The sequence below is a fragment of the Sitophilus oryzae genome, unplaced genomic scaffold (assembly GCF_002938485.1).
Source record: "Sitophilus oryzae breed Bouriz unplaced genomic scaffold, Soryzae_2.0 scaffold_1436_pilon_pilon, whole genome shotgun sequence".
In the NCBI taxonomy this organism is placed as follows: Eukaryota; Metazoa; Arthropoda; class Insecta; order Coleoptera; family Curculionidae; genus Sitophilus; species Sitophilus oryzae.
The window spans coordinates 4,300,576-4,326,985 of record NW_022146100.1 but is presented as its reverse complement, the minus strand read 5'-3'; the positions used below and the strand labels follow the sequence as shown (position 1 = coordinate 4,326,985).

The following is a 26,410-nucleotide window of genomic DNA, read 5'->3' as shown; positions in this document are numbered from 1 at the left end:
TAACGCTTACTATTTGAATTTAGGACTCGTTACTCGTTACTAAGCTAATTCGTTACTTTTGCGCCGGCAGTAATCGCAATCCCTGGAAATGCACGAACTGAGGACTCGAAACTCGATACTAAAATATTCGTTACTTCGACGTAGGTCTAGTTGTTATCAATATATTTATGTTTAAAATGTTGACTTGACGCCGGCCGGTGTTTTGGATGGTAAATGTGTGATATTTTTATTATATTTACCAATCTCAAGGTGTGGGTTCGATTCCCACACCCGGCATTTCATCAGCCGACTATTTTTATTAAAATAAAAATAGTTTGGGTACCTAGGTCGACTCAGCCTTAAATGAGTACTTGGGATTCACAATCCTGAGGTAATAATAGGCGGTTGAAGCGTAGTGCTAGCCACATTACCTTCCTTGTATACCGAACGGCTCTAGTATGGCAAGCTGTACCTTGCTACTCCCAAGGCGTTAAACGCTATATACGGGAGCTATTATTCTTACACTGTAAGAAAATCTACAAAATAAAAATAGTAATTTTTAGTAAACACTGCTGCGTTAATCCAAAGGATTTTTTTGAAGAGATGAATCCGCCACAGAGGAATATACATTTTTTAATATTTTTACATTTTAACAAAAATATATACATTTTTTTAATTTTTACTCTTTAATGTTTGCCTATTTATTAATGTAATACAAAGAGAGAGAGAGAGAGAGAGAGAGAAAATATAAAAAAATACTTTATATTTATTATACACATATTTTCTTTGATTTGTTTTCTTTTATTTTTAATTTTATTAATAGCACATAGTTTTATTTAACATATCATTATAAAAATATTATACATATTATTAAAAACATATTATTCATTACTTGCATACCGAGTATTGAAATTATTCTATTAAGCCCTTATACTAGAAGAAAGTAGAAACCCCTTATAGGTTAAACCGAGCATGCAACGAAGATCGCCGCGCACAATAAGTAACGAAGTTCCACGTCAAGAAACCTGTACACAAAACAACGATTATAAAGTAACGATACTAAGTACCAAAGTAACGAGTAACTAGTCCAAAGTAACGAGTCCTATTACCAAAAGTAACTAGTAGTTACGAGTCCATAAAAGTAACGAAAGTTTACATCACTATTTTTAATTAAGAATTTTACATAGAATCTTTCAAGACCTCGGTGGCCGCGTGGTTTAAAGCGTTAGGACTTTACGCTGCTATGACGTTGGAGCCGTAGTAATAAGGCAGGTTCGAATCCTAGTCAAGGCGAACTTTTTTTAATCGTTTTTTTTTTTAATTTTTACATATTTATTTTTACTTTTTACATATTTATTATTTATTAATACAATTTTTAGTAAGTTGTTTCTTCATTTTTTTTAAGTAACTTATACAGGCATTCAAAATTTCAGCTAAATCGGAAAAAAAGTTTATAATAATATAGTGGTGTAATGTTGTATACAGGGTGGTCCGAACTATATTCCGGAAACTTCGGCAGCATATTCTGCAGATAAAAATATGTAAAAAAGTTCGTATAAATGTATGTCCTAAAATACTTAGTTTCGCAGATACAGGGTGTAGAAGTATAGATATTTTGATCAAAATTGGTGTCTGGGAGTTTTTTGACATGAAAAATTTGATTTTGATGTCAATATGACTCCTACTAGTAGAGGGCGCGACCTACATATTTTTTAACTGGTTTGAAGAGTAATAACTTTTCGTCCGTACTGTATAAAACTACTGAGTAAAAAAATATACATTTACGACGTTTTTTACGTGAAAAAGATCTCTTGGTAAAAATCGCTACGAGTAATGGTTTTCGAGAAATTTGGAATCGAAATTATCAATACCTGTCATCATTGACATAAATTAAACATGTTGACTAAATAGGTATTAGGCTGAAATCAGAAATTTGAAATGTTTTTGTGCCAAAAATTCAACAGAAACTGTTTTATTATCATTTTTTGCAGAAAAATTTATGATTAATTTAAAAAAATAAAAATGTCCCAAATTTATTATTTCAGTGAAATAACTATCTACTCAACGGGTTTATTTTTTGTCAATAATCTAAATATCTTAGGAACGGTTGCTCGTAGCGATTTTTACAAAGAGATATTTTTTACGTAAAAAGTCACAGAGATGTACAGGGTAGTCGAAATTGGTCTGTTTTAACAGAGAAAACCTATTTCCTGACTAGATAGAGCAAAACCGACATAGATGTCATGGGTTCGATTTCTGAGACACGTTTAATGACATAAACCGCCTGTTGATATTTTTACTGCCAACTGAGATACATAACTTTTTTATTTCGCGGAATAATAAAATTCTGGAAAAACGTTCTTAAGGCACCTTTTTAAGAATAATTCAGTGGCGTAGTCAGTTTTTTTTTCTATGCTTGTTCTTTTTGTTAGAAATAATAAAAAATATAATTTTTTTGAACGAAAATCATACTTGGCTATGAACTTAAAAAAATGCTGGCGTTTAATCCTTTCCAACGATATAAAGTTATGGGTATTTATTTCTAGAATGAGAGAAATATTAGGGTTTTTTATCTTTATATCGAAGCGGGCCTTGATTTTGTGTTGACCTATTTGCGTAATTATTTTTTTACAATTTTATTGTATATTATTATTTATCTACATAATTAAAGACTTTTGAAAAGGTAAATTAATATTCTATATTAGTATTAGTAATTACAATTAAAATCGATACAATAAACAAAACTAAAAAAACGTATTTTTTGAGTGACGAATATAGTTTTCTAAAAAAATCATTAAAGATGTTCAAACTGAGCACCTGCTTGTTAAATACACAATAAACATCTTTTACGCACAGAGTTACATCGATTTATTAGGCGAACTGCTATAATAAGTCGAAAAGCTTGCCTAGTAGCCTTCTGTAATTCTTCTCTGGTCCCAATTCTGCAATGGTTTTTATATATTAGGTCTTCTAATTTCCTCCATAAAAAAGTCAAAAGAAGTTAAATCATAGGACCTAGCAGGCTAAGATATGGGGCCCCTTGTTCCAATCCATTTCTCTTTAAATTCTCCATTTAATAGTTCTGTTGTAACCATGGCGTTTTAATTGTAATTGGTAATACTAATATAGAATGTTGATTTATCTTTTCAAAAGTCTTTAATTATGCAGATAAATAATACTATAGAATATTAAATTGCGATAAAAAATAATTAGGTAACTAGATCAACACAAAATCAAGGCCCGCTTCGATATAAAGATAAAAAAACCTAATATTTCTCTCATTCTTAGAAATAAATACCCATAACTTTATATCGTTGGAAAGTATTAAACGCCAGCATTTTTTTAAGATCATAGCCAACTATGACAAAAAGAGCAACTCCAGAGAAAAACTGACTACGCCACTGGATTGTACTTAAAAAAGTGCCTTAAGAACGTTTTTACAGAATTTTATTATTTCGCGAAATACAAAAATTATGGGCAATTTTCCAAATGGTAAAAAATTCAAAAAGATCCCGTATCTCGGTTGGCAGTGGAAATATCAACAGGCGATTTATGCCATTAAACGTATCTCAGAAATCGAGTCCATGAGATCTATGTCGGTTTTGCTCTCTCTTGTCAGGAAATAGGTTCTCTCTGTTAAAACAGACCAATTTCGACCACCCTGTATATTTTTTTGCTCGGTAGTTTTATACAGGTGTGGACAAAGTTATTACGCCTCAAAACAGGTAAAACACATGTAGGTGGCGCCCCCTACTAGTAGGAGTCATATTGACACCAAAATCAAATTTCTCATGTCAACAAACTCCCAGACACCAATTTTCATCCAAATATTGACGTCATTTCAGAAATTATTTAGAAAAAATCGAAATAAAAATGAAACTTCTACACTCTATATCTCTGAAAGTAAACATTTTAGGACATATATTTATACAAACTTTTTTACTTATTTTTATCTGCAGAATATGCTGCCAAAGTTTCCGGAATACAGTTTGGACCACCCTGTAGATAATGAATGGTACGGAACCCTTCGTGCACGAGTCCGACTCGCATTTGACCAATTTTGTTTTTATATTAGCAAATCTAAAGCGAAAAGACTGGGGTCTAATATTCTCAGATAAAATTTTACTTCATCAAGCGGTGCCTTCCTCGAGAACAGGCCTACTGCACACTTTGGGTAAAAGCACGAGCGAATTAGGTATACATTTTAGTATCAGCTAAATTTATAGGGTAATATTTTTTTTATAGGAGCAAATCTAAACCAAAAAGGCTACGAGGATCGAATATTCTTAGATCAAGCTAATCAAGCGCTTATGCCATTATCAACATCCGGCGAACTGTTTACTTGGGGTGATAATACCAACAATTCGTTAGGCACACAACATCCTAGAAGCACGCCTGAAGTTATGAGTATATTTCATAAGACCTATCCCAAAGAAAGTGTGCAAGATTTTTTTATTGATCAGTATCATAGTGTAATATTGTCACAATCAGGTAAAAACTCAGAAAAATAATATAAATTGACCGGGGTTGAGTAACGACACGTAGAAAATTAATTTTCTACATATTACAGGGTTACATTTGAGGGTTGGAACCTTTGGTGTTACACAGCTAAATAAAACACTAAATCACCACAATACACCAAAACACTTTTACTTTTACACTGGACGCGCGTTTCGCTAACCATGTTAGCATCATCAGCAGATGATTATAAACTAAACTACAATCTACAATTTGAGCGTTTATATACTCGTTCAGTGGGCACGGAGTGGCGTGGCAAGATCTAGCCAACCGAGTCAGCGCCCACCGAGAGCATAACAATTAGATTTCCGGCACTAGAGTAGTAGGAACAAAGAACTTGGAAAGGAATTGGACCGTTGTCTCTGTTCATACTATCTTTACATTTATTAATTCTGATGCTTTCATATGCATCTAATCGCCTGTAATTTGAGACTTGTTTAATTAATTTTAAATTATTAAGATCTATACAATGTTCTTTATCAACAATATGTTCAGCAACGCAAGATTTATCCGGTCTACCATATCTTATCTGAGCTAAATGTTCTTTAAATCTAGTTAATATTGATCTTTTAGTTTGCCCAACATATTTCTGATTACAATCTTTACAAGAATTTTTATAAATACCCGATCTTTCCAGTGGAGGTGTTTTATCCTTTGGATTACCTAATAATTGTTGTAATTTATTATTAGCACTATACACAAGTTTATAATTAACATTCTTAAAAATTCCTTTTAGACCACGGGATAACTCTCTATCAAACGGTATTGAAAAATATTTTGACGTATCTTTCTCCACTTGAAAAGTCGAATTTTCAGAAATCATTAACCTATACCTACGTTTTCTAATTATTTTATCAACTAGTCAAGGAGAATGTCCATTACACTCAGCTACATTCCTAATGTAATCTCTTTCTATTTCATATCTTTCGTTGGTAAATTGTTGGCCATATCATATTGTGACACTTTGATATGGCCAGATATATTATTTCGATAACGTTATCGATCATCATTTCCAAGCTTATTTTGCGCTGTTTTTTTTTCGATCATACGGTATATATTAATATGTTGCGGTTAAGGTTCGATATCCGGTTAATGTCGACAGTTAATCTCGAGAATAACACACAACAAAACCACCAAAAACATAACCTAACCCAAACATTAACATGTTAATGCCGACATTAATCGGACATCGGACTTTAACCGTAACAAATATACAGGGTGGTCCGAACTGTATTCCGGAAACTTCAGCAGCATATTCTGCAGATAAAAATAAGTAAAAAAGTTTGTATAAATGTATGTCCTAAGATGCTTAGTTTCAGAGATACAGGGTGGAGAAGTTTTATTTTTATTTCGATTTTTTACAAATAGTTTCTGAAGTAACGTCAATATTTGGATGAAAATTGGTGTCCGGGAGTTTTTTGACATGAGAAATTTGATTTTGCTGTCAATATGACTCCTATTTGTAGGAGGCACCACCTACATGTGTTTTAACTGTTTTGAAGAGTAATAACTTTTTGTCCGTACCTGTATAAAATTACTGAGTGAAAAAATATACATTTCCGTGATTTTCTACGTAAAAAATGTCCCTTGGTAAAAATCGCTACGAGCAACCGTTCTCAAGATATTTACAATGGAAATAGTCAATACATGTTACTATTGACTGAAAAATAAACATATTTAGTAGATAGTTATTTGACAGAAATGAGAAATTTGGGAACATTTTTATTTTTTTAAACAAATCATAAATTTTTCTTCGAAAAAATGATGATAAAATAGTTTCTGTTGAACTTTTGGCACAAAAACATTTCAAATTTATGATTTTAGTCTAATAACTAATTAGTTAACATGTTTAATTTATGTCAATGATGATAGGTATTGGTAATTTCGATTCCAAATATCTCGAGAACCATTACTCGTAGCGATTTTTACCAAGAGACCTTTTTTACGTGAAAAACGTCGCAAATGTATATTTTTTAACTAGCTCATTCATCACATTTGTTTAACGCTCTGCCTGAAATAAAAATGAAACTTCTACACCCTGCATCTCCGAAACTAAGCATTTTTTGACATACATTTATATGAACTTTTTTACTTACTTTTATCTGCAGAACATGTTGCCGAAGTTTCCGGAATACAGTTCGGACCACCCTGTATAACTCACATGAACTATTATATACCACTAAAGAGCGAAAATACGAGTTATATTTTTATAAATACACTTTTTAAACTCTTAGGGCAGGCAGTATTATAATATAGGAAATTCAAATAATTCGTTCTCTGACAAATGGAAATAAATTGTCTGACTGTTGACACTTAATGTCAAAGGCAGCTAGATAAAATCAAGAAAAATATACGTTTTCAAACTTAATCTTAAATAACTTAAAAAATATTTATTTTAGGTATAGGAACATGTATAGTCAAAAAGTAACGAATTGAAAAGCCTTTTCACTAGTGAAATAAAAAAGTGGGTTTCCATTTGAAAAAAATTATTTATGATCATTTTTTAATCGCTCAATTCCATGACAGCTACCGCCATTATTATATGGCATTTGAACAATTTTATTTTTGAAATAGAGATTGAGAATTTTGAGAAATAGATAGCTAATAATCAAGAAAAAATATACGTTTTCAAACTTAATCTTAAATAACTTAAAAACGATTTATTTAGGTATGGGAACATGTATACTTAATAAGTAACGAATTGAAAAACCTTTTCACTAGTGAAATAAAAAAGTTGAGTTCCATTTGAAAAAAATGATTTATGATAATTTTTTAATCGCTCAATTCCATGACAGCTACCGCCTTATTATATGACATTTGAACAATTTCATTTTTGAAATAGAGATTGAGAATTTTGAGAAATAGATAGCTAATAATCAAGAAAAATATACGTTTTCAAACTTAATCTTAAATAACTTAAAAACGATTTATTTAGGTATAGGAACATGTATAGTTAATAAATAACGAATTGAAAAACCTTTTCACTAGTGAAACAAAAAAGTTGGGTTCCATTTGAAAAAAAAATGATTTATGATAATTTTTTAATCGCTCAATTCCATGACAGCTACCGCCATTATTATATGACATTTGAACAATTTCATTTTTGAAATAGAGATTGAGAATTTTGAGAAATAGATAGCTAATAATCAAGAAAAATATACGTTTTCAAACTTAATCTTAAATAACTTAAAAACGATTTATTTAGGTATAGGAACATGTATAGTTAATAAGTAACGAATTGAAAAACCTTTTCACTAGTGAAATAAAAAAGTTGGGTTCCATTTGAAAAAAATGATTTATGATAATTTTTTAATCGCTCAATTCCATGACAGCTACCGCCATTATTATATGACATTTGAACAATTTCATTTTTGAAATAGAGATTGAGAATTTTGAGAAATAGATAGCTAATAATCAAGAAAAATATACGTTTTCAAACTTAATCTTAAATAACTTAAAAACGATTTATTTAGGTATAGGAACATGTATAGTTAATAAGTAACGAATTGAAAAACCTTTTCACTAGTGAAATAAAAAAGTTGGGTTCCATTTGAAAAAAATGATTTATGATAATTTTTTAATCGCCCAATTCCATGACAGCTACCGCCATTATTATATGACATTTGAACGATTTCATTTTTGAAATAGATAGCTACATGTCTTCTCTTTATGTCACAGTACATGTGGTTAATCATTAAGTTTGACTTTTAGGCTATGCAAATTTTTTTGAAAGGCAGTTTTTTCTTCCAAAAATTATTTGTTTGATATCAAAGAACTCGGTCTCCTGAATATAATGATGTGCCACACTTTATATTTTTTTTTGTTTTGTATACCTTAACAGCAACAAAACTATTTAATTATTATTTAAAATAATAAGTCCGACTCTGGTTTCTTAAATTATTTAATCTGATTATATTCATCGCAACAATAATGATCGAGCCAATTGGAAGAATCAAAAAATAATTAATATCCAGTTTAAAGATATTTGTTTTTAACTTTTTTTATTGTGAATTGGAAATCTCAGTGTGCGATCTACTAATATGTATAATATTAATCGTAGTTATTATAAATAAATCAACTTCTACAAACTAATTTCTAATGTTCTACATGTTTGAAAGGGTTACCACCCTATTGCACAAGTTTATGTTTCGCTCAATTTTATTTATAGCTCTTTGAACTTTCTTCTTATACTTGCTGTATGTACTCTTTATTGTAAATTGCATACAGCAAGCATTGCATTTTGTACTCTTTATTGTAAATGTTGAGATGAACTAATTTAACTTTTTTACAAATGACGTCAAATAATGTAGCCTCTTGGCTATATGTCCAGGAACCTCGCTGGACATTATACTGCTAAAATGAAAAATAATTTTAAAAAACACATTTTTTGAATAAAATGTTTACATGAATTTCTCTATCAAGGTTATCAAACCGTGTTCCCTTAGATTACTTAAATACCTAGAAATTAAAAAAAATTAACACATTTTTTGAACACAACAAACTAATATTAACTAAACAAAACTAAAAAACGTAATTTTTACTGCATCACAAGCAAATAAAAATTAATACGTAGCCAAGAGTCATAATTCAGGATTTCTCTGGGGGGTGTCCAGCAGAAAACGGCACCCCCGGGCACCCCTGTAGTTACGCCAATGTATTCGAGAGAATGCAACTATGCTGTTCTGAACTTTAATTAAAGAAAACTAATAATAATACAAATACTGTCTTCATACCAAGGATTGAGGTTTAATACATTCATAACTAAAGAGGTTTTGTTAGTTAGCAGGTCCCCACCTGCAGGTACTGAGGTCCCTGGGATTCGGGAGGCTCATCTAGAGTTGATATGGTTGGTGCCAGTATCTTTAGACTATGAGTTATACTATACCATTCATTGGTTTTGACTGCTCATTTGTGTTCTAAGATATTCGCCCAGGCACGGTTGGAAATTATTAGTACACGCAACAAGGCCCTTATTATCACACAGTTATACTGTCAAAAAGTTACACTGTTGTCATAAGTTGTGTCTCAAAAAGTCATACTGAACTAAAAACATCGGCACAAATGTACAGTAAACGATTGCATTTAGATTTAATTTTAAACTAGAATTTATTCACAGCCGTAAATGGAATCTATTAAATACATACACATGATATTATACAGGGTGTCCCAGAAATAAGTGCAAGTATTTTAAGGGGTGGTAGATCTCGATAAAAGAAACATATTTTCTCTTTATCGTTTTTCAAATAAGTCCAAAATAACGGAGTTATTTTACTCTGAAAATTTCCCAAAAAAATGATTTTATGCTAATATTTTGAGAACCACTGGAACTTTTCTGGATTTTCTTTCTTGTAAATTTAATCTAATATCTATGTTGCCATATTATCAAGGAATTATGTTGTTTAACTAAAAACTAAAGAAAATTCCAAAAAAAAATTCAAAAATTTTCGAATTTCCAAATTTTTTTTTTCGCCAAAAAAACCTCATAGGCCTGGGGGTTGAACTAAACTACTTGTCAGATCAAATAAATAAGGAAAAGCTTGGTTACAGAATATTACAATAGAAAAACAAAATATATTATGCTTTAGTTAACATTAGTAAAATAATGAGGAAACATGTACGTTAATAACCTTCTTTGGCACAAAACTTACAAACCAAAAAAAAAACATGAATGCGTCTCGAATTGTAGTTTAAAAGCTATTAACCTAATATTTATTATCGTTGTTATTTCTCTGATTTCCCTCTCTCTAGTTCTCAATAATATTTTAAATCAATAACTTTATTTATGTATACAGAGTGTCTTAAAAACGAGTGTTTTGAATTTAAAGAAATATGTTTATATGTTTATAAACAAAATGAAAGAAGCAAAAAATTCAGGCCTTGAAAAATATGTTTATTTTTAAATAAGCGGTTCATCTCAACTAATTTCAGGAAATGTCTACTCATGTGGTCATGGTCATGGAGGTCGACTGGGACTTGGTAATGATCGTACTGAACTGGCACCAAAACAGATAACATTTGAAAGGGGAGCTGTAGAAATTAAAGAATGCAGTATTGCTAAGAATCATAGCTTATTTTTATCTACAGACGGGCAGGTAAGTGTTTAAACACTAAATCTACCTTAAATATTGTTTAAAATGTATACCGTGCTGGCAACTGTTACTCTCGGGTCGGTATTTACATGTGTGGAAGTAAATCGTATAGGGATCTTATTAAGTCGGAGTGAGAGAAATGCGACGAAGTGCTGTTACGGCGTTGCCGGTACGCCTTTCCCTAACAAGTAAAGTAAAATCACGATCGCAAACCGCCTATTTTTAAAAGACTTTTTTTTCGAAGATAACTAGATAAATCATTAGAAATGTTTCTGAGCATCTGAAATTGAATTATAAGGATATCTTTAGGGTGTCATTTTTTTATAACGAGAAAACGTCAGTAATCGCGATAATATAAAAACTCAACTTTTTAACACATAACACGCCATAACTCAAGAAACACTTTAGATATTGAAACTTTTTTTTTATTTTTAAGATAGGATCTTTTACAATATGTTTACATAAGAAAAATTCGATAAGGTTGTTTTTTTCCATTCAAAAATTGTAAACAGCCCATCTATTTACTTTTAGAGCATAGCAATTTTCAGCAGTCTGTCTACGAAGAAAATATAGCAGAAATATTAAGAAAGCTTTTGAAAAAACTACAATCAATTATTTCTAATAGATTTCGAGATATCGAGTTCTAATAGCCCGACCACTGTCGAAAACCAACTCAGTTCCACTTATTTTTACCAAAAATGCAAGTGTTTCTAGCTTGCACTTAAAAATTTTCAAGCTATAGGGAAAATTACAACGACTCGTTAATAAATGAACAAATAGTATCACGAGACGTAATTAAATCGTGAAGTTGAACGTATGATGTACACCTTTCCCTAGGACTTTAAGTACTGACAGAGGTACTGATTGGGTCGACCGGTCAACTGCGACAAATCTGCTATATCCCCTTCCATGTCTCTAAGCAATGTGCACAGTTTCTCGATTTATTTCATACGTTTGGCAACGTGTTTACTGTTCTCTCTTTGTTCACTACATTATAAACGCATTGTACTCTTCTTACATACGGAAATCTCTACCCAAGACTAACCTTTGCCAGCCCTTAGTATAGGCTTGGTGCATTCTCCGCCGGTGCTGCCACTATCGGAGAATACCGTAAACAGCAGACTAAACATATGTGGTAATCGCAAAACAATTTCCGATGCACGTGATCAACTTTGAGTGACAAGCGATGGCGACAGCGCTGCCAGATTGTGATGGATTTATGAGATGAATCTTAATTTAAAATTGACAAACAATATATTTATTACATCATTTTTTAAAGAGTTTTACGTTTTATTTTTAATTTAATAACTAATATTTTAGTAATTAATTGATTTATTTGTTTTATAGCTTATTTTACTTATTACATATTGGCAAAAACTAGTCCATTATGAAGATTATTCTAAGCATTATTATGGGGTTATATATTTATTTATTTTTGTACATCTTACAACGCCATAAGTGGTAATAACAAGTAAGAGGGTGCTATTAATACACAAACTAATAATCACAGAATTTTGATAAAAACTAACGTAGAAATAACTTTGAAAGTGGTGTAATTTGCTTATCAATCAAACTTACTTCTTTGACTGCAGTCAAGGGTAATAAAGGACCTTTATTGTCACGTTCTCGCTCAAAATAGTTTATCAGGAAAGCTACAAGCTCTTTTTTTCGACTGTTTAAATGCTTCGGCATATTTTCAACACACAATTTCAAGAAATTCAATACAAAAACTCGAAAATTTACTTCTTAAAAGTACAATTTGAAAAAACTATGAAAATAGGCAAAAAACGAGAATTACTCACAAAGATTCAACAGCACGATATTATACAAAATAATGACTGACATTAGGATAATTGTTAAATAAACGACAACCTTGCTGAAAACGGCGCAATGTGACCAACATAGCTATAATAACATTCGGTTTAAACTAATTTTTGCAGCTTTAATCTAAATAAAATATCTGTTACAATAATTATTTGCTCTATAAAGTCAAATGAAGAGCTGCTCGGTATCTTAAATTATACAACAAATTTAAACGTTTTTGCCAAAATTTCATTTAGTCAGGTTTATAGAGTTTAGTGTCAATGTCGATATGATTGATGACGTGCATCGGAAAATGTTTTGCGATTACAATACACGGGTTTAAATACCGAGTATAGCTTATCTGAAATCAGTTGGAATCATAGACTTAAAATAAAATATAGACTGAGCATCTCATTCATAAATAGCTGGAACATGCGGTCAGACAATGTCTTGTTATTGTTTTAGGTTATAACGAGTGCGACACGAGCGATAGATAGGTTGTCTCTGTCGTAACGGTCGTTCCCTGATGACTCTGACGAGAAACACAACACTGTCTTTCGTTTCTCAAGTACACCTGAACTCTCAGTATCATAACCGGGTAATTTTTTTTATTTTAATGAAGCTATAATTAAATTAAAAATATATCGTATTTAAACTTTTTATATTTTATTAAGATTTAGGACAGGTTTTTTTAAATAAAAGTTTAGAAAAAAACGTCTTAGAATCCAAAAAGGATAAAAATAATAAAATACACGTTATAGAAGAAATTTTATAATCGAAATTACGTAATTGTTGAAATTAATAATAAATTATTAATTTTAGTCAAACATTTACAACCCCTAATATTAATCAAAACAGGATCTGTTTCACAGATATAATAGAATCGGTGACAGGGAGAAAAAAAAAATATGATTGTTGTAATTTTTTTCTGGTTAGGAAATCTGCCTTATTATGTAAATTAGAGAAAACATAAATCTGTTCCATTAAAGCAAAAAAGGTGATAGGAAGTGGATAAAATGAAAACTACATTTATTTAACTAGGTACTGTCTTTATTATACCGGGTGCGTCCCAAAAGTGGCTCATCCCCATAATTTTTTTATATTTTCAAATAAAAAAAAAACAAGATTTAGTATGTTAGTATATGACATTAATTATGATTGATTGACGCATTCAATTCTTTTTGGTCACTTCCTCTTTCACCGGAAATGACTAGAACTTTTAATTTTTAAACGGCACCCTCGGTATATTTCTACTTTATTCGATAGAAAATGACACTCTGAATAGAATATCATATCATATGTCAACTTTTGACATTTTTGCATATGGTTTAATTGTAATTGTAACAAGCGGTTCATAACGACAATTTGACTCGAAACACGAAGTGTGTGGTATCAATATATTCATAAAAAAATGCTTTTTCCAAATATGCTAATGAGTCACCCTTGTTCCGTTTGAAAAAATTGACATATGTATGATTAAAAATACGATTTGTACATCTTTTAACTGGCCTAGACAAGATACGAAACCCATTAGACGATCAAAACTATTTTTCCAAGGCTCCTTGATTAAAACTTAGTGTTTTTAACAACACCATGGCACCCTGGATTGAAATTTAAAATACGATTTGTTTTTAAGCGACAATGTCAAAAGTTGACATATGATATGTCATTCTATTCAGAGTGTCATTTTTTATCGAATAAAGTAGCAATATACTGAGGGTGCCTTTAAAAATCAAAAGATGTAATCATTTCGATGAAACAGGAAGAGACCAAAAACAATTGAATACGTCAATAAATCCTAATTTATGTCATATACCTACTAACATACAAATCTGTTTTTTTTTATCTGAAAAAATAAAAAAAGTTGGTGAGCCACTTTTGAGACGACCCGGTATATTAAAAAATATTGTTTCATAATGTAATATCATTTTAAAATTCTTGTATAATATTTTAGAAGATAATTTTAGAATAAACCGTAATATATTTTTAATAAAAACATTATTAATTATTAACAGGGTTATAATTATGATTTTATTACAATGTAAGTAAGTAAATAACGTAATGTAAGAGAAAAAATTCAGATTTTACATTTTACTAAGATATTATCTAAATAAGCGCCTTTCTACAACAACGCCACTGGCTCCCAATGGGTAAATTGAGAGTTGCCTACCGGTCGAAAGTCGTTTCAAGACTTAAATGGATTATTTAAGTCAAATTTCTTGCAAATTTGGCACTGGCGAACCATATTTTATAGTTCTTGAACAGAAAAAGTCAATAAAATAAACACTTAAGGACTACAAGCTAAGAAAATGCGTTAATACAATACCGGGGACATAGCGGCAACAAAGCTTTACCGCACACGTGCGACGCGTACTACAAGGTAATAAATGAATGAATAGGCTCCTTCGCCTCTAATCGGTGTTGTCATATTGTAAAGAACTTATCCTTTTTAAACAGTATCCGACTTATAATTTAGTAGTATAAGGACTATTTAATACATCTATGGAATATTAAAATCTACTTTATTAAAATATAGTATTAATATCTCAATATATGTGTATAACAAGAAAAAAATATTGATAATATTAAAGACGTGACAACATAGGCTGGATGAGGAAGGCTCGGTCGACTGTACCCAGAAGTAAACATGTGTACAAAAAAGATTGTTTGACCGCGTTGAGATGTAAATAGTGTAGTCTATATTTTATTTTAAGTCTATGGTTGGAATAGATCGGGATTTTTAATTTCGGCACTGTCTTTGTCGGCATCGATCGTTGGGACGAAGGAATTAAGCGTTTCAGTACCTCCAATTGACTTCGGAAATACTATACACGAAACATTTGTCCACAGAATATCTGGCTACGCAACAGAAAAATACTCGAAATGAAAGAGCTAAAATTGCACAAATAAAATACTAGATGGCGCGACAATATCATAGTCAGAATATAATTTGAAATTTTCAATTTTCGGTTTTAGATCGACGGCACGTCGACGGCCTTGAAGCTCGGCTAAATATGCACAGTTGCCAGATTCAAAAAGACTATAATTGGCATCCCATTCTTTTTCTGATGTATAATAATTTCTTTTTATTCTTCGTTTCTGGTCAGATACACTTACATTAATTATTCGTTTGGCTTTTAAAATAGTCAAGTTTTAAGTTTAAGTATATTATTAGAAAACATATGCTCACAAAATACATTTTTAATATATGTAATACACTACTTTATTATGTTAACTAAGAAAATAACTTTAACTACCTTTAAAATTAATAATATACAGGGCGATTGATAGTGATATTTATTAATGCTGAAACGTTAGTAATGAAATATACGTTTAATAATAATGGAAATGATTTATTAAAATGCAGTACAAAAAATGTTAATTGACTAAAAAAATACTATAATAACAAATTTCTTCTGTTTGCCACGTTATTTATATAGACCTAGGTAGATTTTAAAAAGTGAAGAGGTACAATTAATAATATATTAGTTCGGCATAAAAGTTGCTGTCACGACATCGTACAATACATTATAATTCGTAAAATAAATTCAAATTATTAATTAAACAAATCTTTATAAAGAAACACAAGTATACCAAGTTTTGGCCCAATCGAACTCCAGGAAGTGGTATCATAATATGGTACTATAGAAGGTACCACTTTATATGCATCAAAGTACCGTCAATTACAATGTCACCGAAATCACGTAGTATACAAAGTTTGAGACCAATCGAACGCCAGGAAATGGTATCGTAATATGGTACTACATTATGGTACCTCATGATGTACTTCATGGTACCATAATATTGCAAAGTGATAAAAAATACGCAAGTATAATCAAATATGAGCCCAATCGAACGTCAGGATGTGGTATCGTAATATGGTACTATATTAAGGTACTACTTTATATGCATCATAGTACCATCATATTACAATGTCACCGAAGATACTTACTATACCAAGTATATGTCCAATCGAACGCCAGGAAATTCAATTACAATCAAACGTCACAAAGTGACTGTAATTCAGCTCGTAAGATTTAACTCCAACTAACATGGCAAGTTAAATACCTAAACGTTTGAAAAAAGAGTTCTAATCTATTTTAATATGTTTAAATTAATAATGTAGCAAATTTGAAGATAGGCTTTATAAGGAAGTATTACAATATGAATTACACAATGGCAACACTGCATAAAATTCTTTTAAATTTCGTTTGTAGAAAACTGTTTTCTTTTAAAAATTTATCGTCCTCTATTATGTAGTAGCGAAACTACCGCATCAAAATATCTGATTTGGAGACAGGCTTTAGAAGCCTGTCTAAAAGCCTGTCTCCTTTTGATACCTACGATTTTATACGTTTAACGAGGCTTCTGTTGGGTAGCTAGATATTCTGTGATGTGTCATAACATTATTTGAAAAGTATTAGTAATTGCAACGTGTGTATTGAAAATAGATATATGATAAACTTAATAAAAGTTGAAGAGTTTTGTAAAATCTATCAGAAAAAATGATAATATCCCATTTACCATTTTTGTACCATTTAAAAAAATTGAAATTTCTTAATTTTAAATAGTTGAAATTCATAAATATATTTTGAACACCCTGTAGCATCTAACTAAAATATCTTTACATACTTCTGTTTCTATATATCTATAAAATTCTCCTATCAAATTTTAGTTGTCCAACTTCAGAAACAACGGCATCACTGACAATTTTTTACCGCACTGCAATCTAACATTCGTTTAAACCAGGGGTGGGCAAATACTTTAAAGCGCGGGCCAAAATGAAATTTTCAAAATGTCCCCCGGGCCGGAGGACTATACCGCATATGCTTTGCACAAGCGGATGTTTTGGATGGAGTTTTTTCCCTGCCAATTTTTTTTTGACAAAAACACTAAGTATCATTTCAATTTGAATAAAATATGTCACGTAATTTTTAAAGAAATATTTTTATAAATAAATGGCTATTAGATAAACCAGTCAATGAAACATTTTACTTTGTTACTTATTTATGTCTTAACGATACAAATTATTTTATATTGACACATAGTTATTACAATTTAACATTTATATTGCATTTCGTAAATATAATAGTAAATAGAATTCAAAAAAGAAAAGAAAAACATCAAACGTTAAAATAAATATTTAAAGTTAATGCGAAACGTGAAATCTCGAATGTTCATCTGACATTATTTCTTCAAAATTGGGTTCCAAATCACTTGTAGCAATCCTTAATACCGAGTGTAGATTTTCGTCAGTAATTTGTGATCGATATTTATTTTTCGTGGAAACCATTAAAGAAAAAGTTCTTTCACAAATATATGTCGAACCAAATAAAACAAGGTATTTTTGAACATAGTTCAAAAAATGTTTGAAATGTTCGTTATTCAAAGCGCCATAGAAAGCACTCAATTCGTTTGAGTGAAAATTTTCTTTTAGTAAATTATTTGATTGTAAGTCAATTAGTTCTAGTTGAATTTCAACAGGAGCCTCTTGCACATCGAAATTGAAAGGTTGGCTAATTAATGATAAAGGTTTTTCAATAGCTTTGAAATCTTGAAATCTTCTTTGGAATTCAGAATGCAGGTCTTGTGTTATTGCACTATATTTAAAAAAATCTGTATTTTTCAATGATTCTCGCCGTGCTTGCAATGAGGGGAAATGATTTAATAATTTATTATTAAAGTTTTCAGTAAATAAATTGAGTTTTGTCATAAATGCTTTGACGTTTGAGTGCATATTGAAAGCGAATTGGTTTTTCCCTTGTAGATTTATATTTAGTTCATTCAAATATTTTACGATATCTACTGAAAATGAGAAATCGTTTAGCCAAGCTCTATTTTGCAATTCAGGAAAATTATTTAGTTTTTCTTTTATCGACAAGAAGGATACTATTTCATCAAGCAAATATTGAAATCTGTCCAAAACTTTACCAATGCTAAGCCATCTCACTTCAGTGTAATAAGGAATTTCGTAGAAGTCACTTTCAATTTCTTTCAAAAATTCAACAAACTGTCGATGGTTTACGGCACGTCCTCGGATAAAATTCACAACTTTGGTCACAACAGTAACGACGTGATTCAATTTTAAAACTTTTCTGCATAGCACTTCTTGATGAATAATGCAGTGCAAAAATAATATATCGTGTTCTGGTTGTAACTCTTTTACTTTGTCGCGAATTCGTTTAAGTAAGCCTACATTTTTCCCTGTTAAACTAGGACAACCATCCGTAGTGACGCTTACTATTTTATTCCAAGTTAAACTTACTTTAACTAAACACCCTTCAACAGCGAGAAAGAAGTCTTCACCAGTAGTTGTATCTTTCATTGGATGCACACTAAGAAGATCCTCGCTAATTTCACAGTTCTTGTTAATGCCGCGAATAAATATTAATAATTGACTTGTATCAGTAATATCGCAGGACTCATCTAAAGCCAGAGAACAATAGGTAAAATCAGCCATTTTTGTTCTTAGCTGGTCAAGTAAGTTTCCTGAAATATTTTCAATCCGTCGTACTATTGTTCTTCTTGAAAGGCTTACATTTTCAAAAATATGTTTCTTTTCAGGACAACATATCTCCGACACTTGTACCATGCATTGTTTAACAAATTCTGCCTCAGAAAACGGCTTACAGAACTTAGCAATTTTGTGTGCGACAACATAACTTGCTTTTGTGGTAGATTTCTCTATATTACTTTGTTTGGTAAAAATATTTTGTTGCTTATTCAAGTTTTTTGCTAAGTTTTCTGCTACAGTTTGAAGTTCTTTTAAAGAATGTGATGCATATTTTGGATGTTTTGTTGTAAAGTGCCTGTTTAAATTGTATTCTTTAAAAACAGCAATTGTTTCCTGACAAACTAAACAAATTGCTTTCTTATTTATGTTTGTAAAAATATATTTTACCGTCCAAGCTTCATTGAAGTTTCTGCATTCCAAATCAACTTTTCTTTTTTTAGATTGACTCATTTTACAAAGGTCTACAAACCTATAATTTAATTAATACAATAAAATAAAACCAGTGTTTTAAAATTTTACTTACAAAAAGTCCACTTTTTCAATTTTATATTTGCAAACTAATATTAGACTCGAACAAAAAAGAGTATGCGATCAGTACTAAATCAAAATTAACAATACGCGTGGTGCGACCTGTCGTCCCTCGAAAAGTGAGAGGAGTGCTGAATACCTTTCGTTGCAAATGCAAAGGTCCGCTAAAATCTCTCTCGTCTCAAGATTCCTTAAACTTGGGTGTTTGCGGGGAGTGAGCCGCAAGGAAAAGGAAATCGGCGTTTGCTGGTTGGTCAAAATTCGTCCGGATGAGGCGATATCGGTTTTAGCTGAATAGACCCGAATTGAACCGATGTATTACAACAGGTCTAGTAATGAGAACATTGGGAACTATCGATATCGAAAAATTTTTCCATTCTAAAATTACCAAGCGGTTAGTTTTCTTATTTTTTCCGATAATTTAAAGAAATTAATTTATTACCTATATAAATAATGTACTACTGTCAAATACTATTGTAAAATAATTTGGATTAACTATCTAATCAAATATTTCGATAGTTTTTATTTGAACGTAGACCTTAGTTCCCATTATTAGACAGGTTGAGAGGACTGAATTTCTAGGTTAGGTTCGTTTTAATTTTGTTTCCGTTCGATATCATCGATCTCGTTTTTAAAATCTTGAGTGAAAATCGGGTGGAAATTGAAAAATATGATGTGAGTTGGTATTTTAAAAAGGTGCTTATTTTAATTATGGGTGATGGCCTAGGTAATTCATGTAAATTTGTAAATAGTATTATTATTTTATGTTTCATATTAACAAGAATATAATAACAAATTACTTTGCATGTACATCGGTATGTGTATTTTATATTTTCGCCTCACCTATGACAGCACCCCAGATCCGCCACTGATATGCCGTCCACACATGCATTTCGAACCTAGCGCGATCTCCTTTGTGTTCAACGAAAAAACCGCCTTGAGAGCGATCGTCGTGAGCGACCCACGTGAGAATCACACGAGGATTGTTTCAAGATCGCGACATCGTCCACACTAGTGTAGTTAGCCGACCGCCCATTTTATTAAGCCTATTATATATACAGTACGCACACTAATAATGCTGATGTCAACAAAATCTCATAAAAGAGTTTAAAAAAATTTGCGTGCGGAATTTTTCAACGGGCCGGATAAAATTAGCAAAAGGGCCGGATCCGGCCCGCGGGCCGGCTTTTGCCCACCCCTGGTTTAAACAAATTTAAATATTACAAAAACTATTAATTTTAGGTATATAACATTATATATAAAAAAAGTTATGGAATTTCACGCAGAATCTAAAAATAAAATAAAAAATAGGGTGATGCATTTAAAAAAAAGATATGTTATATTCGCCTCACTTTTTTGAAGCACCCTGTATACTCTATAGTAATTTTAAAATGTGTATCTTAACCTTCCCTATAACTTATTAATCATTTTTTTGTAAACCTCGAAACAAATGAGTAAATGGACTTTACTCTATCGTTGACTCACTCTGTACAATGAATTTTAAATAGATATATAGTTGTGGACTGAACACGCACGGAGTTCTTGGTTTTGACTCGTCTGTTACGGAGGTTGTTCGTCCAAAGGCTGTGAAATGCAAATCATTCATAGAATCAGTATTGGCCAGTGAGTATCATTCGGTGGCCTGGAATTCACATGGTTAGTATATTTAGTGCTGTTTCACGTGGAGCGGAGCGTCCGCGAGTTCGAGCAAGTACTATGAGTTTAAAGGATACCTAACCTAATTCATCCCATATTTTATCCCGTTTTCTAATGTTTTTGTATTCGGGATTTCTCATGTCATATAGAATTGGGTATTTCGTTACCAAATTTTGATAATTTGAATCGGGAAGAATAGTGTAAAGGTAAGTGTCCATTTGAGAGTAATTCGTGCGAGTGAATTCGATACTCACTCCAAAGAGAGTATCCATTTGAGAGCGATTTAAAGAATTTTTGCTATTGGCGAGATAGCTAAAAACTCTCCAAATGCTTACTCTCACACATATCTGTCAGGAGGGTATCCATTTGAGATTTCTGTTTCATCAACTGCCTTTCTTTGTGTATTAACGGGTTTTGTGTTTTTTTTAATCAATTTAGTTATTCCCTCATATAAAACATATATACAACACATAAATAATGTACAGCATATACATATCATAGAAGATCTGGGTCTCGTCCTTCTTCATCTGTTGCAGCATCAGTGATCTGTTGGTACCAGATCCTGGCCAGTTGGTATCGAAGACATTCTTTTCTTAATTATTTCTGTCGTCGATTTCTGGATTTAGTGTGTGGTTCTATTTAATATTAATCATTTGATATTCTTTTTGAATTGTATAAATTTCAATTTTTTTACCTCCTCTGCTAAACTATTGAATGTTTGAATTTTTTTTGTTGTTAGTCTGTGTGTTAATGTCTTATTTTTTAGTTTATGGCATCTAATATGTGACTTTCTCCTTGTTTGGTAATTGTGAACTTCCTTGTTTGTATTTAATTTAATATTTAGCAAGCTATTAAAAAGTATTAATTGTTTTATATCTAGTTCTTGCACTGTATCAAATAATATGTGTGTTGGTGTTCTTTTGTGTAATTTATATATTAATTTTAAAACTTTATTTTGTTGACGTTGCAATGCGTTGAAATTCTTTTCGGTCGTATTACTCCATATATTCATTAAATAGTTCATCCTTGAGGTAAACAGTGTTTGTATAAAGGATATACAGGAGAGGTGGTAGATTTCCTCCTCGCGGTATCTCATATGGCGCCATGGTAGTTTTACTTTCAATATTTCCCATGCAAATTTTTTGTGGTCGATTTTTTAAATAGCTTTCCATTAGTTCTAGTATGTGTTGATTCAGTTTATATTTTTGTAATTTTTCATTTAATTTGTTTATGTGTAGTGTGAAAGAAACATAGAAGTGCAGATAGTTAATCCCATGGTATCCCACAAAACTGTATTTTCCTCGTATATACTTATCAAAGTATCATATGACCACTCTTTGCGAGTAGCTGCCATTTTAAATTAATAATTCTCTGCTAGAACTATCACAATACGAAACGTAATCGTATTTCAGAAGTAACTATCCGCTATTAAAAATAATATGTATACACTTGGGAGCAAATATATATATTTATTATATATATATATATATATATATATATATATATATATATATATATATATATATATATATATATATATATATATTATATTATTAATTATTATAAGTTATTAAAATAGTAAACTAGTAATGAACAATAATAAGCAAGAGATTCTGCTTACACATATTTTTTTTTCAAACGTCACAAAAGTATTAATTTTTGTCACATGATTGACAATATAAGAAAGTCATTTTAACGCCTCGGCATAAAAGTCATATACAGGGTTGTTCACCACATACGACACGGAGTATTGTAACTAAACGATTACAAATTGTAAGTTTTGGGTTAGTTGAAGGACTATTAGAGCTACAATTTTAAAATATTTTTACAAGATACAGAGTGTACAAATAAATAAAAAATATCAAAGTTGTATTTTTTTAAATAGAGCACACTGTATATTATTGCATTTTTAGTTTCTACGATTAAAATAAAGGTAAATTTGATTAGGGTTTATTACACTTAAACCTTACCGTTTTTGAAATATTTTCAATTTTGCGAAATTGCAGTATAAATTTTAAGGCTTCATTTCTCTGAGGATATCAAAGTTTTTAATACTAAATATTTACTGAAGTTTATTTATTGATCAGTTATTGTGTTGCAATAATAAAAATTATACTACCTTATACAGAGTGTCTAAAAATTTATTTTAAATAATTACTAGCTTTAAACGGCAATAACTTAATTACTTTAAATAGAACACCCTGTATATGTACAGGCTACGTTTTTAGTAAAACGATCATATTACTAGGCCATTTGTATGCAAAAAGAAAACTATTTAAATCTTTATAAAAGAGTATACCATTAATTAAATATACCACCAGTATTTCCACCCAAATACTAATTAACTACATACTTAATTGTGTTCGTTAATAAATTATTCTAAATAAAGGTGGATTTGAATCAGAAATCAATATAATAATAAGTTATGAAAATTAACGTCTCTGTTGTTATAAATAAGCATGTGTCAAAAAATTAAATATCATTTTTAAAGTGTTACTTTTTCCACACTGTCTAATACACATACATAATTCAGTTTTTTAGTATTTGGAGCAATTATTATTAATCAACGCAAACAGTCAATTAATGTAGTTTGAATACTGGAATCATATTAATTGGTCCTCTTTAACAAATATTTAAACAGTTTTTTTATTTTTTAATGAAATAAACGAACTATATCGACAATATTCGTATCTGTACTCTTTAAAAATTTGGTACATCTTTAAAAATAATCTTAAATGTCAGTATTCCATGGGTATATTGATAAATGAGTTATAAATTACAAGAAAATGCATTTTCTACCGAAACTTGAAGAGATAGGTAAAAAAATGGTATAATACAATTTGATAGACAATTAAATTGTGCACCTTATTCTCATAAAATATACAGGATGTCCCATTTAAATTAAACAAGTTATTGCCGTTTAAAGCTAGTAATTATTTAAAATAAATTTTTAGACACTCTGTATAAGGTAGTAAAGTTTTTATTATTGCAACACAATAACTGATCAATAAATAAACTTCAGTAAATATTTATTATTAAAAAGTTTGATACCCTCGGAGAAATGAAGCCTTAAAATTTATACTGCAATTTCACAAAAATGAAAATATTTCAAAAACGATAAGGTTTAAGTGTAATAAACCTTAATCAAATTTACCTTTATTTTAATCGTAGAAACTAAAAATGTAATAATATATAGGGTGTTCCATTTAAAAAAATACAACTTTGATATTTTTTGTTTATTTGGGACACTCTGTATCTTGTAAAAATATTTTTAAATTGTAGCTCTAATAGTCCTTCAACGAACCCAAAACTTACAATTTGTAAAAATCTAATCATTTAACTACAATACTCCGTGTCGTATGTGGTGAACAACCCTGTATAAAGGAAATAAATTTAGATTGGAAAGACCGTCAAAATATATAATTGTTTTGGGTCGCGACCGTTGTACGCGATCTGGCGCTGCTATAGCGGTTGATAAGAACAACCGAAAACAATAACAGAAATAATTTTCTCTTGTCAAAGTCGGAATCTACAAAAATTATCAAATCTTTCAAAATTTAAACCGCCCTCATTGAAAAAATACGGAAAAGTGTTTAAAGTCGATTCTCAAAGTAATTATTGCTATCTTCCTATCTTGTGAGTTTAGTTTAAAATTTACTTACTCAAACCCGTGATAATTGTGAAAAAGTGGCATTAAAATTAAAAAAAAACTGTGCTGTGAACTGTGAACTACAAAAACCATCGTGGATCGTGGCATAACGTCGATTTCATAGGTATTTCACATACATGTTCTTATATAAAATAAAGTTTCTTGTATGCAACGCACTGTATTTTATTTATAAAATTAAAACAAAGTAATAATAAATTTGAATAAATAATACGGCGACATAATTCCGGAAAAGGCCGAACCGATCCGAAATTATCAAAAGTTTTGGTCGCGACCGTTGCAAGAATAGCGCCAAATAGTGTTTACATTGTCCCTATGGGCACTTTCCAATCTAAACTTGTTTCATGAAAAACTTGTTCTATGAAAAAAGGTTCTATGGGTATATTATTAAATTGACATGAAGTGTCAAATTCAACGAGCGTAACCATAATTTCTCGATATATAATTACCATTACATTCAAGGTATTACTTTTAATTGTTTTTATATTATTTGGAACATTGAAATTGTTTAAAAAATTATTTGTGGGGTTTGAAAAAAAGGCATGTTCTGTTCGGAGTAAAAATGACTTTTTGTGGCTCGGTTGTATGTCAAACGTGCAGCCTCGCCACGAAAAGTATAATTTTTACTCCTAATAAAAAAAAACAATATTTTAAAGTGTGAGCTTCACCCCAAAAAACCACCCCCAATACGCCCTTCGATGGTTTTTCGCTTTTTTCTCAGAACCTGTTGGTCCCACAAATTTTTTTTTACTTACCGAAAATATTCCTTATAAAATTAGCTACAAAAAAGGTTCTATTCATTATTTATATTTATCCAATGCATTTCGAGCGATAACCGTTTGAAAAATGGAGTACAAAAAAATAAGGTCGCCTTTCAAATTATAGTCTCCCAAGGTATTTTAACGTGCTAAATATACACGCAACAGATATAATACTGTATAATATAAACAAAAACATTGCCTATTCCACTAAACTAACATTCATATTTTCATCTACATATTGTCATCGTCTATAGTTTCTAGAATGTGCTCAGTATTCGAACAACTTTGCCCACGACAGGTTCCGCACATAGTTGTACATTTCATGCCGGCTTTAATGCAACTGCATCTTTTTACACAATCTTGTTTGCAGTTGCACGTTATTAATGACATAATTGAAGCAGGGGCGGGCGATTCTGTTGTATATAAAGGTGACAGGGTGTTGTTGATTTTCTTCCAGCCCCACTCCGGGTTTTATATGTATATATGTTTTCCGGGAACGTTACCTAGCTGCAGCAGATGTGGGAGGCAATTTTGATAAAAGTACCGTGCTGTTTGCTTGACCAACTAACTTATTGAAACAAGCGTATCTTTGCTCACCAAGGCTCCCTCCAGCTGATTGAAGTTTGTACAGTTTCAGTATAAACGTCTCTCCAGCTTTTTCAATTTCTTCAGGTGTTGACTTTGCGTTGTTGAAAATATCGACGATACTATCAAGGTCTTTTTCTTTATTAAATATTTGTACGTGTTGTTTTCCTTTTCCAAGAAATCCTGATGTTGTGTCACACCCGCCAATAGCGTGAATAAATAAAATTGATTTTTTTAAATTACGTATAATACTGGATGATTGCAAGTCTCCCGAACTATACATTCGTTGTTCCACATTACCTATAGCTTC

The 26,410-nt window shown here is 30.8% G+C and overlaps 1 protein-coding gene across 4 annotated transcripts in view; it reads left to right on the top strand.

Moving 5' to 3' along the window:
* The window catches only part of LOC115876499 (inhibitor of Bruton tyrosine kinase), a 102,039-nt gene that overhangs the window by 5,465 nt on the left and 70,164 nt on the right, over positions 1 to 26,410 (top strand). For 2 of the 4 annotated variants that reach the window (XR_004049158.1, XM_030892297.1), the window contains exons 5-8: positions 4,055 to 4,174; positions 4,225 to 4,470; positions 10,426 to 10,589; positions 20,940 to 21,087. Coding sequence is in view for 3 of the 4 variants with exons in the window: in XM_030892297.1 (XP_030748157.1) it covers positions 4,055 to 4,174; positions 4,225 to 4,470; positions 10,426 to 10,589; positions 20,940 to 21,087 (678 nt within the window). In the remaining variant the exon portion in view is untranslated. The remainder of the gene's footprint in view (positions 1 to 4,054; positions 4,175 to 4,224; positions 4,471 to 10,425; positions 10,590 to 20,939; positions 21,088 to 26,410) is intronic. The other 2 variants (XM_030892299.1, XM_030892300.1) reach the window with 2 other exon arrangements.